Source organism: Mycteria americana, chromosome 11 (genome assembly GCF_035582795.1).
Source record: "Mycteria americana isolate JAX WOST 10 ecotype Jacksonville Zoo and Gardens chromosome 11, USCA_MyAme_1.0, whole genome shotgun sequence".
In the NCBI taxonomy this organism is placed as follows: domain Eukaryota; kingdom Metazoa; phylum Chordata; class Aves; order Ciconiiformes; family Ciconiidae; genus Mycteria; species Mycteria americana.
Genome location: NC_134375.1, coordinates 7015368 through 7035608, shown reverse-complemented (window position 1 = coordinate 7035608; position 20241 = coordinate 7015368). Strand labels below are relative to the sequence as shown.

The 20241-nt window shown below is 44.7% G+C and overlaps 1 protein-coding gene across 2 annotated transcripts in view; it reads right to left on the bottom strand.

Annotated features, from left to right (window-relative positions):
• CACNA2D2 (calcium voltage-gated channel auxiliary subunit alpha2delta 2) overlaps window positions 1-20241 on the bottom strand; it is a 230404-nt gene that overhangs the window by 194877 nt on the left and 15286 nt on the right. For both annotated transcript variants that reach the window (XM_075513754.1, XM_075513756.1), the window contains exon 2: window positions 12550-12631. In XM_075513754.1, the coding sequence (XP_075369869.1) occupies window positions 12550-12631 (82 nt within the window). The remainder of the gene's footprint in view (window positions 1-12549; window positions 12632-20241) is intronic.

Sequence of the window (20241 nt, the reverse complement as noted above, 5' to 3'; positions counted from 1 at the left end):
CATCTTTCATGACCATTAAACTTGCTTTTAACAAGAAAAAGGAGGTTTTATTAGAAAGTTAGTGGATGATCCAAATGTCAGAGTCAAAAATCCAGAGGAAGGTTAAGGATTTTTTTTTTTTTGGATTTGGATACAGCTGCACTGGAGGTGAATGAACACCAGAGCGTTTTGATTTCCTGCCTGGTTTCAATAAATGTTGCACTCCCAGGCACCCAAGGGACTGCTGTGGTTTGTCAAAACCAATTAATTTTCTTCCACAGAATGCTTCAGGCACCTCAGAATGTCGTTCGAGAGCTAGCACACATCTAAGGAGGAGGGAAAGCTAGCAATCAACTGCTGCTCAGGCTCTGCATCAGGAGCACAGCCCTCCAAACTCGCACTCACCAACAGCAGAGGCAAGGCAAGAGCGAAGGCATCATATCACCTGGTCATGGGAGGGAGCTGAGGGCAGAGCCAAACACAAAATACCACGTTATAAACCCTATGAATATAAACAAGAAGTTGCCACTTGTGAAACATGCCAGAAATAAGTTTCCTAAGGGAGAATTCAAAGCTGAAAGTTTGTCTCTCTCACTTATTTCCTAGGATCCATTGCTCAGTGCTAATAGATGTAGTAATGAGCCAGAAGTGACAAACTGAACAGTTGTTATTAAGGAAGACGTTTGGAAGATAAGCCTTGGAGTTGGGATTCACAGGTTCCCTCCCCAGCTCTCCATCAGCCTCACTGGGCAGAGTAAGGATTTCCCTGGCCCAAGCCTCAATTTACCTACTTACAGTGGACAGACTGTAATGTTTTCCTTCTCTTCTCTATTGAAATGTGAGAGCAAACTCGTTTGCAAGTAATTTTAATAATCAGCCATGAAATGCACTAGATGTAAGCATGGTATTATCATGCTATGATTTCTTTTTCAATGAACACCAAGACACTGAGAGTTTAAGAATACAGTGGAGCTATCATTTATACACAGAATCAGACATACACTGTATAGATGCTGTGAATACTCCATGTAGATACCTCATGTCAAATAATTATCACTTCACAGAATCACAGAATCACAGAATCATATAGGTTGGAAAAGACCTTTAAGATCATCGAGTCCAACCATAAACCTAACACTGCCAAAAACCACCACTACACCATGTCTCTAAGTACCTCATCCAAACGTCCTTTAAATACCTCCAGGGATGGCGACTCAACCACTTCCCTGGGCAGTCTGTTCCAATGCTTGATAACCCTCTCAGTGAAGAAAAATTTCCTAATATCCAGTCTAAACCTCCCCTGGCACAACTTGAGGCCATTTCCTCTTGTCCTATCACTTGTTACCTGGGAGAAGAGACCGACCCCCACCTCTCTACACCCTCCTTTCAGGTAGTTGTAGAGAGCGATGAGGTCTCCCCTCAGCCTCCTTTTCTCCAGGCTAAACAGTCCCAGCTCCCTCAGCCGCTCCTCATAAGACTTCTGCTCCAGACCCTTCACCAGCTTCGTTGCCCTTCTCTGTACGCGCTCCAGTACCTCAATATCCCTCTTGTAGTGGGGGGCCCAAAACTGAACACAGTATTCGAGGTGCAGCCTCACCAGTGCCGAGTACAGGGGCACAATCACTTCCCTAGTCCTGCTGGCCACGCTATTTTTGATACAGGCCAGGATGCCATTGGCCTTCTTGGCCACCTGGGCACACTGCTGGCTCATATTCAGGCGGCTGTCAACCAACACCCCCAGGTCCTTCTCTGCCAGGCAGCTTTCCAGCCACTCTTCCCCAAGCCTGTAGCGTTGCATGGGGTTGCTGTGGCCCAAGTGCAGGACCTTGCACTTGGCCTTGTTAAACCTCATACAATTCACCCCAGCCCATCGATCCAGCCTGTCCAGGTCCCTCTGCAGAGCCTGCCTACCCTCCAGCAGATCAACACTCCCACACAACTTGGTGTCGTCTGCAAACTTACTGAGAGTGCACTCGATCCCTTCGTCCAGATCATTGATAAAGATGTTAAACAGAACTGGCCCCAACACCGAGCCCTGGGGAACACCGCTTGTGACCAGCAAGCGGTAACCAGCAAGCTACTTTACTTGATGTAAAGTAGCCATTTTTTCCCTTCTACAAAAGGCAGGGATGAAGAAGAATGTTTTTCTTGCATGCTAGCACTCTGCAAAAGGGGCAGAAGACAAAACACAGTTTGAATGTTAAACATTTTGTCTTGAGGACCCTAGGGTCACAGGCAAATCCCTGCTACAGCAGGAAACTGAAACACCAGCTGATGTTCCCAACAAGCACTACGGTAAGGCCCAGCCTACTCACAATGCCCAGGGGAACTGGGAACCAAGGCTCCTTTGAAGATCCCAGGTCCCTAATCTCAGGTCCAGTGTCATCCTTGCTGGACCACTGACAAAAACAGAAACAAAAAACTTCCAAAATGAAAAATGACAGCACGCTGAGCAGTGAAGTGAGCTTTACAGTGTAACAAATCTTTAGAAGAACAAGGAATAAATCAGCCTTTCTTTCTTTTTCTGTTCACCAACCATGGTATCTTCAATGACCTACTTGTTTTTAAAAGTAATCCAACATTTACCATTACAATCTTCTTTGCTCCTCAAGTCACATAAACCCCCTGCTGTCTCCTCCTTCTCTATTTACCTGGCCTTATAGTCACAGCAGGGAACTGAAAATCTGCTCCCTGCCTCCTAGCTACAAGCAAAGGCTTCACTTGGGCATCCAACAGATGATAACTAATCCTACTGCTTAAACAATCCCTAGAGTGCCTTCTCTGACACATACAAACATCTAGATCCTGCCACCAGTCCAAGACACGTCACCCAGACATTTAGGGAACAGCCCTGATAGAAATGGCCGTGCCTCTCATTCACAGCATCTCTTCGCACAGGCAAATCTCATGTTTCATTCAGACAGGATTTTTCTAAGCACTCTTACTTACTATTTAATATTTATACTATGGTCAGTGTCCCAAAAGCATGATGCTATTAGTTATGGTAGGTGCTGAACACATACTAAATCTGTCTTGGACACTTACAGGTGTGAAAGGTCAGTTAGAAAAGGGAAAAAAGTCAATAAAATCTGAAGCCCAGTGAATAACTGAATCACAAGGACCAGACAAAAATATAAATCCCCAAAAATGAAACAGAAATCCTCCAAAATATATCAAAACAAAGAGGAGATGCTCCACGTACATCAGTTGGCACTGATCAGCCCAAGAGCAACAGAAGGGAGAGGAGAATCCATAACCATTAGCATCACCTTCCTGCTACATTTCCTCCTTAGCCTGTTCATCTTCCTTTCTCCCTTCATTCCCTCTGCTTTGGATATCAACTCTCAAACTATGAGAAAGCCTGGCTTATCCGTAAGACACAAAAGAGTGTGGTTTTTTTCAAGCTCATTGTATGCAGCATCGTCAAATTTAGCTGCAAAGGATACAAGTGTTGGAAAGCTACAGAACCCTGAAGTTTACCAAAACCCGGAGTCTCCCAAGAGGCAGTTCCTCCCGAAAGCAGAGCTGTCTCTTTCCATAAAGCAACAGCAAACCACAGCTTTAATCATAGCACAGGTCCTCAGTCTTCAAGCAAAGCTCTCCGATATAAGCACACCACCTGGACTTCAGTGAGGAAGACAAGGCTGGTCTAATATCAGACTCCACTCTCTCTCCCTCCCTTACAATAATATTTTAACTCTAAATAATTAAAAGGAAATAAGTACCTATAAAACCAGCAGAATCATTGAAGGCCAACAGGTCAGCATGGCTGGGTGTTTGAAATAAGGGGCCCATTCAAGTTATTCACATCGGATGTCAAAGGTGATCTGTGGTAATGAGAAACGATAAATACGCTCACTTAACATGCAAGCTCGCAGCTGCAATCTACCAGGTTGAAGCCACACTAGAACATAAAAACCACAACTGTGCCCTTGACAAGTCACCTCCACCATGTTCTCCCCACCTTCCCAAGCCTTCCTGCATTTCTGCATATAGAACAAAGGAGATGTGACACATCTTATTGCTTCCTCCATACAATAACCAGAGTATCTAACGACAGCTTCCTTCTTTAAACCTTTTTATTACAACTGCAAATTTCAGCGCTGGCAGTTGCAGCCTCCTCCACAGTCCAGTATTTGGAAGCAATTGATCAGCCACATGAAAACCAGGATGCGGTAGTGTCCGATACCTAGCATTTGCTTGACAAACCTACCGGGAAGAGAAATGCAGACTCCACAGCCTGCAGCATTTCAAGTTGAGGGGGCACTTACAGCCTATAATATTAAAATCTGAAACTATGATGGAATACGTATACATATTTACTATTGTTTTGCATCTTGATCAGCGACAGAGTTGCATTTTTGGTTATCAGCTCTGCTCACAGGAGACTGAATCCCGGGCTATATCAATTCCCCTGTGAATGTAAAGGAAAAGAACCATCTGGAGAGAATAATAAAACAATTAACTTTCCATTAGAGAATAATCTATGTATGTTTTTAAGGAGGCAAACTTTAATGATCTCCACCTAATTATTCATCCTGCATTCTGGCAGGGCTGGTTTGGATTTTGTCTTGCTTTGTTTTTAAATGCAGTCTGAAGGTAACGATTTAGCCTGGAACGGATGTGGGGACCACACAGTCAGGGGCAGGACAACCTGTCTGAGGGAGGTTTCCAGAAACACCGACCAAGGTCTCATCACTCCCATGGGTTCATATGGCTGTGTAATGGCAACACCATCAATTGTAAGAGTTTCACTGAATATTCATGAGGATCTTACAAACATGGTTGTTGACTGGCTTGGTACATCAGCTACATTTTTGGACATGAAGGGAAGAGTAGTGCACTCAGGAGATGCATACACCTGAACATCAGTCTGTTGAATGCTGGGCTCATTTAACTTGTCACTGACAGCAATATAAATCAGAAATGACTCCATAAAACTCAACAGCAGTCCCCTCTGATTTTGCCAACTCACCAACTAGCTGCAAGTGTATTATCTTTACAAAGTAATTTTGTAAAGTGAAAAGGTTCAAAGCAAGGGCTTTAAGGACTATTACTAGGCCTGTTACCCTTCTAAACACATACCCCTCTAAGGACCCACTGGCTGTACACATGATGGAGAACAGCCCAGGCTGCACCACACATTCGTTATGCAGACCTACTCTGCTTAACCACCTGCCTCAGTTTCCCAGTGGGTAATACTAATGAGCTAGTAAGTGTGCATGCCTGCACTTCATTCCAGTTTACACAGTGCTTTCCAGCCAAGGCTCTCAAACATTTGGAAAGGACCAAATACAGTTTAAGCTAAAATTAACTGGAACATAAATACCAGAATTCAACCACTAGGATCGCTCCTTTAGAAAACCTACCTGGGATTCTGGGCTTTCCAGCATGAGAACTCACACACTGAAGAGCTGGTAAATAGTGAGATAGTGCCCAGGCAATCCTTTGCTACTATTTATTGACCGACTGATTGAGATCAGGCTCTGTGATACAGTGCAGGCAAGTTTATTTCCCCACCCCCACAAGCTACTAAGTTTTATGATCTGAAAAGTCATTTAAAAAAACCCATAAACCTGGCACACAAACTAACAAACTAGTCACACCTGAGTCCTGCTGGAAAAATCCCTGCCTCAGCTTTCAAATGTTGCAGAACATTTTAATTCACAGCTTCTGCATAAATGGAACAAGTTTTGAGCCTAAGAGACTAAGGCAATTTAGCCTCTCAGACTTCTAGCCTGCTCTTCCCCTATAACTGTAAGAGCCCATCTTTCTCCACCAAATATATATATATATATACACACACATACACACACACATATATATATGCACACCCCGATCTCTCAAAGCAGGGCTCCTGCATCTGCCAACAGGCTGTACACTGCATCGGCACAATGGCTCTGGTGCAGGATCTGCACCACCCACTGGAAAGGATTTAGCGAGGGGTGCTAACGTCACACACTGAGCAGCCACAAAGAGCTATAAATTATTCATACACATTACTCTAATTATGCAAATGTACTAAAAGCTGGAGCATATGTTTCCCTGACATCTCCCAGTACAGATACAATATGGTTCTAGTAGAGAGAAAGAGTGAGAAGTAGACGATGGGCGTAAGGGGGCTAACAATGGCAGACACTGGCCCAGGCAAAGGGCGACAGAGGATCTCCCTTCTCCAACCAAGCTGCTGCAAGGTTAAGGACATTTAAAGGCTCCTCCTTGATAATACATTGTTGGCTTTGCACTCAGTGCTGAACAGAGTGCTGAGGCTGCTGAACGGCCCAGGCAGATTAAAATAAACCCAAGCAGTTTGGAACAGGAATGTGTTTATCTGGCATCGCACACTTCCTCTTATCAAACATGAGGAGCAGGGGAGAGCACAGTGATGGCGTGCGGAAGCAGGCTGCGTGCACGCTGGTAGAAGAGGGGGAGGAAAAAGGGGGAGAGGAACAGCAAGGATCAGACAGATAATGCATGAGCTTGGGAACCAAGAGCATGGAGCTCTTGGAACCAAGAGCATGGAGCCGTCATCTCACTGGGATACAGATTCCATCCTCTTGGTCAGCCCTCAGATGGGCACTGGCTGTTGGAAAACTCAATTAGGTCCTTTCTCCCTTGCAGCGTTTGGACAAAGGCAGGCATTCAGTGCTGCGGTAGCATAAGCAGCTGGCTGTGTGTGTTGCCCAAGCTTTGGGCTCAAACTCTGTCTCTCAACTGTTGAGCGCAGTGCAGTCACTGGGCATCACTCATCTCCCGCTCTGGAGGCTGGGGCTGACTCCTCAGAAGGAAAAGGCCAGATGCTCTGTTATGGTGTTCTGAAGTCCAAACTGTGGATTACGGTACTGGATTGAATATCAGAAGTTAGCATCTTATTCCCAACTCTGCCATGTCTAAGGACCACATCACTGTCCTTCTGTAAACGCCCGGTCCATCTGACAGAGCCCTTTGGAAGCAGACATGCTCCTCAGACACTGTGCGCAGAGCACTGTGCAGGGGGGCTCTGATTTGCTAGCATCATTCATTTAAAACGCCATAAACACTTTCCAAATTCTCCAGCCCTACTGAATGACCAGGTGAGTGTTTCTATACCCAGATAAAATAAAAGAGCAAATTAAACATCATGTACTACCACAGCTACTCAGAAGATTTAGGCTATGTTACTATTATGCCAGTAGTTACCCAAGATCAAAAAAGTTGAACAGAAAACCTTGGCAGCTCCTTTGATAAGAGCATGTTTTACCTCCTAGTGCTGGCATTAAAGAGACTCTCTAGCTCTGCACCAGCAGCCTTGTAAGGGATGCACTCACACAGCCACGTGAAACACTCAATACTGCAGAGACCCCATCACAGGAGGAGTGCTAGTGACTGCAGTAACATACAAGGTAGATGCCACTTCAGCTCTTCAGGTCCAAGCCAAAACTCTGCTAGTATACCATTTTTTTTTAATCCAAGTTCTTGTTTGTGCATGGCTCAACCACAGTTCCTCACCTGTGGCTGCCTCAATTCATGGATGGCCATGCTTTGAAAACAAAAGGTGACGTATCAGAGAAGCAGCGCCGAGCAGAAGGGACAGGCAGGCTGCAGGTGATGCTGCAAGGCAGACAAAGATGGGGACGCCTGCACAGATCCTGGTCATTCTGCCCCAAGCCCCGGCCAGCGGGATTTGTCCTTCCCTTTCACAAAAGGCCAGATGAATGAACAGCAGCACTTCTGCCAGGCAGAGATGCCAAACTGGCAAAACAAAGCACAAGATAACAAGAAAGAATAAAAGACAGAGAAATGAAAAATCCACAGAAGTAAAATAAGATGTTGATGACAAGGACCAAAGTCCAGCCATTTCTGCTCTGCCGCATTCAGCAAAGCCCTTGTGGGTGGCAGGCTGCATCCCAAAGGGCACCCTCTCCCTGGGCTCATCCTCCTTTCCATGCAGTCCCATGGGCTGAGGACCAAGCACAGCTCATGCAGCAGCTCGCTGCCTGCCCAGCTCTGCCAGCAAGCTGCTCACTACGCCCCACCCTGGGCTCAGGTTTGGGGCCATCTGGACCTTTTATAGACTGGGTGTTTCCTCACCACCAAGGCCAGCAGTATCCATATCTTCCAGTCATATGCTGGCAAGGCAGATCTGGGCATTCTCTTGACTTCCCTCAATAGCCCAGAGGAAAGGGCAGGAAGGTGCAAAAACAGCTTGCCAGACTTGAAGCTCCGTTCATCAAAACCACTGAGAGGAGAGCAGGCACAGCACGGGTCCAGCTCTGCCACTCACCCTGCCCCTGCTAAAGCCTGTCTGCGGAACAGCGAAAGGCTGCATCGCCGCTGTGCAATGCCCCAGGGTGAGTGCTCAGCCCTGCTACTGAAGCAGCGCTCAGGAAGGATGGCCAGAGAGAAGAGCAGACAGGAAGACAGCACAGAAAAGGGGGCTCAGCACTTACACTGATTAGTTTCTCCCCATCTCATTCTGAAGGCTTTGGCTCCGTCAATAATTGTTAGCAAAGAAACAAGCCCATTAACAGGCAGCCACAGATAAAAGGTACTAAAGGAGGAGGAAGAGAAGATGGTCTGACCAGCTAGCTGCTCACCTCAGGAGACGTAGGATCAAACACAATTTCGGTAACAAGCCAGAGGAGTCCTGCAACCTCAGCCTGGCTATGCAGCAAGGAAGGTTTAACACAACATCCAGGGGAGCTGCCCTGCGAGGCACAAAACCCAGCGGCACATGCAGCTCTGCTGCCGTCGGTCCCGTCGCAAGTGCCGGCACAGCAGGACACTGGTAGGTTGGGACAGGGCTGCACCAGCATGGGAAATCTCTCTCAACCACAGAGTCTACCCTGCAGCAAGTTTTGCCACATGAAGCAACCATCTAGGCTGGAAACACAACAGATTTGTCCACTGTTGACTAAAGTCAACAACTTTTATTTGTGCCAAAACACTGGAAGAAACAGGAATTTAGTGCAGTGTAGCAGGAAACGTCAAAACCAAACATTTTCTTGTCCTGCAAAGTGATGAAGAGTCCACCGTAGCCACGAAGAAAGTTACTAACAGAAAAAGAATATAGTCAGGGAGTTGGATTTTTAGTGTAATATTCCTCATTCTAGAATAAAACTATTTACAAAATTTCAACCTATTCAGCTAGCATTTTAGGGTTCCACATATCATTGTGCCAGTCAGAGTTAAAGTAGCAATGATTTGTGCTCTCAGTTATTTCTGGTGATCCACAAGGGAGGCGAGGATAGAGAGGAAGAGCAACATGCCCTAATCTCCGAGTGCTGGGATTTGTTTTGAGGCATGCCAGGAGCAACCGGCCAGCCAACATGATGCTGCACCACAAGCACCCAGAGGGCTGAACGCCGACTTCACTGGGCAGAGAATTAACTCAGCAAGGCCACAGTCCTCCCCACAGCCCCAAGCCCACAGCGTTCACATATATGTGCAGCCCCACCACGGCCAGTCTGACCGACGGGGATATTTGCACTTCAGTGTTTTCAAGGTCTGGACTTAAGGAGAGAAATGAGGTGTGTCTCAGCTGAAAGGCGAGCCCCTAGCATGACACCCCTTTACATCTCAGAGCTTCTCACCCTCCTCTGTAATTGCTACAGAAAAATGCTCCACTTGAGCAAAGAAGCATCTGAATGGTGCAAGCTTGGATAATCTCCCCAGGGGAAGCATACGAGATGACGGCCTGTTCACCCTGCAAGAGAGGAGGGAAGCAGGGGCATTTGACATTTAGTACCCCAACTCTAAGAAATGACTGAAGAGTTAAAATAAAAATCATTCTTGGGTGGGCAGCACTCCAGCAAGATAAAATATTCAGCACTATTATGTTCCTGGACACCATATTTCTGACAATAAATTTCATGCCTCATATGCCACAACAGTTATATGATTTCAGTCAATAACCAAAGAACAGGTCCACATCCTTTCACAGCAACACAAGAAAAAAATACTCAACCTGACAAACCTCGGAAGAGGCTATTTTTATTATTATTTACTGGTCTGTCACTTTGATAGTCAGGCCTGAACTGGAAAGGGAAGATCCATTTCTGGCATGGCACCACCCCCAGTGCTTACAGGCTTCATAGACACAGGAGAGCTGGCAGCGGGACCCACCGCCTGCACGGCAGACCCCACTGAGTTCAGAAGGACCAGTTTTGTCTTCGGTGACACTGGAGTACTTTTTCCCCTACTTCTAATATCACTCCTACGCACTGTGTACCAGAAGCTCCTCTGCAGACACTTTGAATGTCGCAGGCTAACACGGCAACCCCAAAGAACATCAGCAAGTTCGGGCACAAAACAGGGTCTACTTGCCCCATTTTTCTTTATCCTTCCTGCCCCACATGGGCCTATTCTTGCTTAATAATAAATCTTCCTGATAAATCCCAGTGAGTGGGATTCGCTTCCAGGTAGACGGATGTTTCAGCTCCCACTGCTCCTCAGGCAGTGGCTTTCCCTTCTCCCCTGAGCCTGCTCACTCTGCCTCAGGGCACACCGCAGCTCTGCGGGCTGGTACTGGACTCCAACACCTGCATCCTAGTTGCAAGCCAGCAAGACGATGGAGCAAGGTGAGCTACAAAGTCCAAGTCATGCCCAGGTAGTGCCCTTTACAAGAAGAGGACTCCTTGCGAGTACAGCTCCGAGTTCTTCAGGATGAAGCACTCTGTGCTATTTCACATCAGTGAAGCTATGCTAGCTTGCACTAGCAAGTGATGTGGTCTTTAAGTATCATTCACTTGATATTGCATTTATGAATCAAACCTGAACTCCACATCCCAAGTTCCCCCCTGGAGATTCACTGACAGCCTCTGCTAGTCCTTTCTGGTGTTTTAACAGCTGCATGTTAGAATTTTCAGTAGCTTATTTCTTGGCTTCAGGTGGTTTATGCATTCACGAGAGACAACAATCATGCACAGCTCCCTCCCTTCACAAGCAGGTTCCAAAACAGATTTCAAAAAACCCCTTCAATCTTTCTGTAGTCAGTTTATCTGGTATTAATCCATTAAAGTGATGCACTATGTTCTATCAGAAGAATTAAACAGAAAAAGTGGGAAGCTCTCTTACCTGTAATTGACTGACTGGCCAATAGAAGTCAAGTGCTGGCAAATTGGAGGTGTAATTTCTATTTAATTACGGCATTAAAAAAATTACATGATATACCTATTTAACATGCAAAGGAGCAAAATCAAAGCTAATAAGAATAAATTGTAAGAGAGGACATGTACAAAATGTAGTAGCAGTCTTTTTTTTTTTTTTAAATGTGCTCTGCTAAAGAGTATGCTGGCTGTTGCACCTATGTATTGCCTGGAAAACTTGCATCCCCAGCTCCGATTCTAAGATGCTGCCAACATGCAAGACTGCATTGCACAAATGCACAGATACAATCAAAAATATTTGTTAAAACCAAAGCGGTGTATACACTTTTCATGCTGCACATGAAGTTTATATAAATCCAGTTGAAGTTCGGTTGAAATGAATGCAAGCAAAGTCCAGATACATCATTCTAGAGCTCAAATATGAATGTGAATAAAGGATGAACTATGAAGAGTTTTGCAAGCCTTCAGTTAAATTCATTTTAAAATGCATTTAAAAGAAAATAGTGCAACTTCTGTGTTTAGACAATGGGTTACAACCAACAGTATAAAACATGAACAGTTCTATTGAAGCCAGAATAGCTGGCTAACTAGTGTAAGACAGAGAGTAACAGGCCCATAAATCATTGGCATCCGAGAAGAACATGCCACTGCCATGAGAAAACACAAATACACCCCATGCTTTTTTCTGGGGCAACACATTTATCATGCTAGAGAAGCTGATTTTCTTTAGATTAACACTATAACCTTAATTTCAAAACAGCTAATCAGCACAACAGCGTTGGGAAGAGGAAACAGGGTCTTACTGGGAAGAGGAGACAGGGAGGGTCTCAAAGACCCCTTGATCCACAAACCTAATAAACCATGACAAAGCCGTTCTGTAACTGCCTTAACCCAACCCAGAGCACTGCTGCCAGAAAAAGAGGAGGTCTGGCTTCTGCAGCCTGCCATACCCAGACCCTGGTGCTAAGTCAGGGAGCAGGAGGCAGATGCCGGCATCAGTAATAGGGTTTTGTTTTGTGCACTTGGAAACAGAAGCCAAGCAAGAATTACAGTTTTACCTGCAATGTATATTTAAAAACACAGAGCTTCCAATGGCTAGTCAGATTATGCTTTGAACATTTCCTGCTTTGTCAACAGAAGCTTAAAATTAAAACAAAGATTAGACTACCTTCAGTCCCTGGAGGAAAGGCTAGCTGGATTTAAGATGCATTTAGTGTGTCATATAGGAAAAAACCTACAGGTACATGCTCAGATAGCAGTGACATGCAGCCCGAGAGACAGACAGATACAAAACACACTCACTCCCACACATTCGACAAATGCATCAAATTGACCAGCAACCAGAAGCACAGCCAGCCATGACCCTGCACATGGAGTGAGCTGAGACGGTGACTTATTGCAAGTGTTCACACAGGTGATTTCTGCAGATGAGAACATTCATTGCCACAAGGAAGGCAGCACAGGTAAAAGACAGACAGCTTACCCCTCTGAGCTGCTGGACTCCACCAAATATCCTCATCACTCCATCAATCTCCTGCTCCAGCCTCCTGGCCCAGTACTGCATACTGCAAGAGATGGAGAGACAGAAAGAAAGAGAAAGGGAGAGAAAGAAAGAGAGAAAGAGTCAGAGCCCTGACACTTCGCAGATAAGCAAGGCAATTGAAGGTAAAGGGAGGAAATCGGTGCCCTCTGCTAAGTTAACTGCTCTCTTTCTGCAGCACCAGGCGCAGGCAGAATACCAAGAACATGCGGCTTTGAGAATTACAGGTGGGGCAGGTTATAAACTTCAAGACTTCAAAATTTATGCACAAGGCACCACAAAGACAAAAGGGGGAAAAAAGGTACAACCAAAATTGCAAGGTGTAGGTGGGTTGTGGTTTTGGGTTTGTTTTTTTTTTTTCCTTCTTATATAAACAGTTGCAGTAGATAATTATTTAAGCCCACAGTGATTAACAAGGTTGAAGTGCTGTGGTGTACAGAAAACAGCTTACTGCTTCAGCAGGGCAGAGAGCAAACACAGAGCCACGGTAGGACCAGCAGTGCCTGTCCTACTGCGGCAACTGATATTGCTGCGGCACAACAGAAGAGACCTGGGCAGAGCCAGGAGCCAAGCACAGGGCATCGAGTGCCCAATGGCCCAGCTGCTTTGCACCTTCAGCTAAGCCCAACCTGAGCCAGACACCAGTTCTGTCCACCACGGGCAGAGCTGCCTCCTGGCGCAGCGGAAAGGGCCAGGAGCTGCCACGTGGCATCTCCTTTGTCCTGGTCCCTGTACAGCAAGGGAGCTGGCTGCCAGTCCTTCCAACACACACAACACCCTCTGATATATTCAACCACACAGATTTCCGCTTAGAGCGGTAACACCAAGTTAAAACAACAACAAAAAACCCTTTTCTAAATCACAGAACTTGATAACTCTCCTTCTTTTAATGAGATTTCCTGACTCCAGCCGCTGGCCACGCAAATGTCAAATCTCCCACCTGACCTGGAAAAGCAATGCTCGATTGCCTCTGCACCACTTGGCGCTGCCGTCGGTGCTTTTTCCACAGCAACATTCATCTCTCAATGCTACACCAGAGAAAGGAGGGAAGGAGCACAAGGAGTAGGAGGTAAGACCAGCAGCATGGCAAAGCGATGGTGGGAGGGAGCAGACCAGCTTGTGGGTTTTGCACTTTGGATCGGTTCACCAAGTTATTTCATTCTTCATGCGAAGAGACATTCCCCAGGCAGCCCACACACACTCCCCCACCACCCGCAAAGCCACAGAAGAGGCTCTGCTGGAGATCAAGGAGCAAAGAAACCCAACTAAGAAGCAAGGCCACGGAGGACTCTGAATTATACAGCGCGGCCCAAAAGATGAGCAGAAATATCAAAGCAGAAAGATGCCCGAGACGACTGGCAGAACAGAGCTGAAGCGTCACTTGTGAGGGGTGGGGGGACAAACCGAGACAGAGGGAGGGACTCGCAGACACATGTTACTTGCACAGGCAAAATTCATGCCAGTTAATAACATACAAGGCTGTGGATGACAAAAATATTTAATTGCAGATTTAATTTAATTTAAAAGATTTTATTTGCTACCAAAGGTATATTCAGGTTGTCCAAAGTTATCCATAAATCTTCTGAAGTATTTTAACCAGAAAATATTTATTTTTACACAAGTCATTAGTTTAAAAAAATGCCTTGAAACACCAAAACCAAATTTTTTTTTCCCCTCCTCCAGTTTGTCCAGTGAACTAAAAAAAAAAAAAAAAAAAAAAAAAAAAAAATCAATTATACACTCATACTCAGCCACAGGTCCGAGAAACCCCACTGAGGACTTATGGAGCTGACACCTTTCCTTAACTTCCAGCTCTGTGCAAGATCCTCGATTTCAGTGACACCTGCCTGTGTCAGGTCGCTCCAGGAACACCTACACCACCACAGCAAGGGAAAATTACTGCCTATCTTGAGCTGTATCCATCAACATTAACAACGGCTCATATCTGCATAAATGTCAGGTATGGCCAAGCCTTCAGAGAGGATTAGTTATAGAAGAAGACAGAGGCATCAGTATTACTCTGTTGGTATATGCAAAAGAGACACTGAGCGCTCAGTTGAGCTGGGATTTAAAATTAATTTAAATTTAGTCAGCAGATTTGTTTAAAAAAAATTTTTTTAACTTATTCCACCCCCTGCCTCCACCCCAAGATGTACTACTATTTTAGGGAAAAGCCATTGGATTTTTCATTCATGGGAAAGACCGCAATTCCCTTTAACTGTGCAGCCTTATGATACCTGGCTCTCAACCTTACAGACCAGCAGTTTCCCAAAAAGTCCAGCTAAGCCTTGTAGTACAAGCCTTAGATACCACTATTAAAAAAAAAAAATAGTGTATTACACTGTCAAAAAAGGCAGGAGGGGATTTCTGCATAGCTGACACCAGGTTTCTAGATTAAAAAATGTAATAGCAGAAGCAGCTTCTTTTTTTGGTGTAGTATGGCTATACGAGAACTTTTGCCAGTGGCAGTAAAAATTCTTGTTTCCAGCTAGCACATCCCTTACCCACACCACAGCACTGGCAAAAGCCCTTGTGTGTATCATCTGACCCATTACTATGTCCCTCTAGCCCTGGTAATGTCCATGACCAGAAGTCTTCAGAGTGGGCCACATCCCAGAATTTGGAGGTCTCATCTCACTTGCCATATGCTGGGTTGAAAGCTATCATTTAAAAAAACAACCAAACAAACATAAAATCCATTATTATTCTGTCTCAGTTGACCTTCTGCCTCGTTTCTCTCCCATGGCCGCTGCACTTAAAATTTTATGTAAGACGATGGTAGCAAGGATGAAGAGGGTAAAGAAACTGATAGCCCATTATGAACATGGAGATTTCTCTTTGAAGCGTGTCTCATATGGAAGCTGTAAGCAATAAGACATGACAGTCATTGCATTCCTGGGCCATTACTGCACACCTCAGGTGGCGTTACAGGGCTTGAGGAGCGATAACTCCTCAAAACACACAGCCTGGAGTGCCCTACTGCTCTTGTGAAATGGCATTTACAAATAAAGCATAAAGAAAACAGCTGATGCACCGACTGGGAAGCCACGAGCACGGATGTAGTGCTGCTCACAGAAAGCCACCAGGCCCCCTTTATGAGCCATGTGCGCAGTCTCCCCCTTAAACAAGTACCACTTTAGCGTCCTCTGTAGTGAATTAACATGGACAAGGAGAAAACCTTTGAGCTCAAGTATTTGCAATTGCACTCAGTAGCTCTGTGCCTACAGGAACCGCATGCAAGGAGCCTGGCAGCCCCGCCACTCCCTGTCCCCTCTTTAGCAGTGACATGCACAGCACATCCAGTGATCCCCATCATCTCAGCTGGCTCTGCCTTTGCTGGGGAGTCTCCATAAGACTCTTCCAACCTAACAACTCTACAACTATCATATGCACAAGCATGATCACACACATTCAGGATACACATTAAAAATCTCTTGCATTGAAAAAAATGGTTTTGTTTCCTTCCCCTGTATATTTTACAGCCTCCTGTGAAACATTTCACAAGGGACATAAATGATTTTTGAAAACACAACACCATTTATCACTGCCTCTCCAAAGAAAACTACAAAAATGCTAATTGATTTCATAATTTGCATATTTGATTTTTCTTAAAGATGATATAAAGTAGGCTTAAAAAAAAGCAGCAGAGCTTCAAAAATATTTACTGTGACAAGCAGCACATCAGGAGGCAAATCACTGCTGTTGGAGTCAGGACCAGGAAGCAAAGCGTCCCACCTGTCCCAGTCCTGCTCCGTGGGCACCTGTGCCTTGCCACTGGTCACAGCAACCCTTACTTAGGGTTAGGGCACACTTCATGCTTTGGGTGACCCAAGCCATTGCAGAGACTTCTGTGCATGCCCACGTTGGTTTGTGAGGCTACACCACTGCTCCAGCTGTGTGGCTTCAGAAGAAAATGAGAATTGCCTGGAAAGACAGGAGACAGGCTGTCCTTGGCCCACATCCTCCCACACTTGTGCACACAACAGATGGCAGGCTGGAGTCCTGGTCTTCTGTACAGAAGCTGAAGACATTTGCAGACAAGCCACCAGTGCAAGCCACGCGCTGACAGCCTGTGGCCAGCACCACTGCAGCTCAGCCCAGGGTCACTCTGCCCCTTGGTGGCTCAGGGACAGACCCCTCACGGGTTGCAGTGACACCTCTTCATGTCTAACCTAGGGGTGGGTAAGGCAGTTACACAAACTACTAATGAATATAAGCCTCATTGCAAGCAGCCGCTCACAAAAGCATAGGGAAAGGAGAAGTAAGAGGAAAGAAAATTAGTTTTCTGCTTGAGGACACTTTATTTTTTTTAAAGCAGCCTTAGGAGAGTGCTTGTTTGGCTGGGAGCAAGAGAGGATGTTAAAAAAAATAAAAAATAAAAAGGAGACTCAGTCCTTTTCTCTTGCTGCCTTCCTGGCCCAAAAAATAAGAGAAAGATTCACACAAACATGAAAGGACAAGAGGAAAAACTACTGGCTAAGTAGATATACTGCCCCAAAGCTTATTGGGTTCTACACAGAGAGCGTTCTGTACAAGTGTCTACACTTCACGCAGTGTGTTCAGCCAAGAATGCTTCACTCTGATTCATACGCTTTGGTTCAGTGCCCAAATATTGCTATTTAATAAGGTTATTAATTACTGTGTTGTCTAATTTTTGCTGTGCAGGAACTTCTTATAATTGGCTTATTCCTTCAAGATGCTTAATCCTTTAACTATAATAGTGCGTGTGTCAGTGCGCACGCGTGCATGTGTGTATGTGTACACTCGTGCCCCCTGAGTTTTTTCTGAATTTAACATACCTAGATTGTAAAACCCCATGAGCCAATACTTACATGTCAAGGAAGAACAAAGTTGCCTTTTTATTCTTTTGGAAGATACAACTTCCACAGAGCACTCATTTCCTTCAAAATAACTAAATAACTTACTGACCATGCTTCCAGACATTATCAAGCATCCCACGCTGTCATTTTATGACTCCTTTTTAATTTGAAGTATGTGCACAGGTATTTATATAAAGGAGGGGTGGGAAAAATTTGCCTGATGGACTAGTCTTTTCTTAATATTTGTCAAGATATTATTCACCTCTACCATCTGGTCTCCCCTATAATAAGCACGCATCTTTGACATTATTATAGGAGGGAAGGAAGGGACAAATGAATATTAAAACTATATCCCAAGGAAGATTTTCAAGAAACATGAAAGGGAAAAGATACTGGGATAGTGTGTTCTACATTCAGCTCTATCACCAAATTACTTTGTTCTCCTTGATTCACACGCTAGCTTTCTGTGCCTCTTTCTTTGTCCTATCTTTTGCCTGCCTCATCTTTACAACTTCTTGCAGCAGGGTATATCTTGCCAAAATTAAAAAAAAAAAAAAAAAGCAAGTGCCAAACCCCCTACCAGGTCCATCCTGATCCCAGTTTGATGCCCCAACAAGTATTACAATACAATAAAAAGGATAACTGGGGAGTTTTCTCAACCTGCAGGATAGATAGAGCTGGGCAAGAAGCGAGGGGAAAACAGTCTGACAATTATACAGAAAATTTGTGTTTCATTAACAGTTCTTGAGCACAAATATTCTTGTAGCTACCTGTGGGAAAACCAACAGTAACCACCAACTTGCCACCAATGACATTTAGGGCAAGAGGCAAGTTGTAAATATGATTTCTCCATCAGAAAACAGAAGCATTAACCATTTAAGGTCCAACTCCATCTAGAAACAGGACAGGTAGTAGGTGTTCAGTTAGTCACAGACGTGGGATGGCAGGGGCTTCGGGAATTCCTCTTCCACCATTAGTTGCACTAAGACACAAATACCTGAACCTTCTGCATAAAGTATCATCTAATCTGTTCTTTAAATCCTCCGCTGCAGGTGAACCCAAGATCCCCACAGTACCTTTTTCCAGTTCCATTTTTCACCATGTGGTGAAAAAGTTCCCTTCTTATCCACCCTAAATCTCACTTCCTTCTTCCCACTTATCCCACCTACAGCAGACACTGAAAAATTCTTATGACAAGCTCCTAAGAACTGGAAGATCATTATTCTGTTGCATCCTTTGCCCTTCAATTCTTTATTTTTCTACTCCAAACTCAGTTTTTTCCAGCTTTCCCTCTTTTGCACTGTTTTCTAAACATGTCATCCTTTTTGTTGCCCTGTTCTGGACCCTCTACAGTTTACCTACATCTCCAAAGGCTCATGCCAAAAAGTGAGATCGGGTACTCCAACAGAAGTCAAACCCAGTGCTGTATGAGAAGGAAAACATCACCTCCCCAGTCTCGCCCAAGAAACTACTGTACACTGTAGAATAAATATGCCCTTCTGCTACAACAGCACTTCATTGACTCAAAGTTTGTGATCCACGATAATTCTCAAGATCTTTTCTGCCACACTGCTACCCAGACAGATATCCTTTATTCTGTATTTGTACATTTGATTTCTTCCTCTTAAGTGCAGCACTTTGCATTTGTTTTCACTGAATTTCATTTTGCTGATATCCGGCTCACCACTCAATTTTTCTAGATCATTTTGAATTCTGATAATGCCTTCCAAAGTACATCCAACCCCTCCTAGCTCAGTGTTGCCTGCAAATTTTATAAGCATATTTCCCATTCCGTTGCCTAAGTTATTAATGAAAGTATTGAATAAAAGTAGGTCCAGGGCAGATCCCTGCAAGACCCCACTTGAAAGGCCCTCCCAGTATGACAAAGAGCCACGATAACTATTCTTTGAGAGCTACGTGTCCACTCAAAATATCTTGAATTTAAAACTTTACAAAAAGCTGATCTGGAGTATTTGATATGCAAAGGAGCTGGAGGCCAAAGGATAATTCAGTGAATAATTTAAAGCCTAAGAGTAGGTTTGAGGAAAATTGCAATCTGTTGGTGGATGATTTGCCAACAGAAAGAGGAAGGAGAAGTCACTGAATGTGTTAGCTGGTACATTTGCCCGGCAGTGCTGCGAAAGGCCCCCACACAGGCACTGTATTCTTCTGATCAAACGCATTCACGTGCCTCTCATTGATACAGCAATGAAAAGAACAAATGGCAAAGCAACCATAGTAAATATCTTCTACAGGCCGTACGGCAGAGGAGAGTGCTTTCCCAAAAGGCACTTCCAGCAGTGAACCCCATCTTCAAGTTCTTCCCATCCTTATCAGCCTAGAGTTCATCTTCAGGCCATCACTCAATGCAGCCATCTTGTGACGGATAGTTGGATGTTGAGAGCGCTATTTGGCAGGACCTCCATATGAGGATCCCCAAATACAATGAAAATGTGCAAGAATTAATCCTCACAGTCTTAAGGGGTAAATCTGATCTCAGCATATTGCCACCAACTCATACTTCTGTAAGTGGAAGCAGAACTGGGCACCTCGAGATGCTACACTAGTTTGCTATTTTCAACTGGAAGACAGAACAAGTTCAGCAAGAAGTCCTCTGCCACACAGGGAGTCTAATCAAGCCACTTACCAACTGTATAAGCAAAACTGAATTTGGTTGCCTTACAACAGGAATAAATTAGTTATTGAATTTATGTCTGGAGATCCAAATCAACTGTTTCTGCTGCTATGGGGATGGTCCTGCAAATGTGAACTTTAATGGGTGGCTCACATACTTTGACCTCTTGTGTGATGGTGG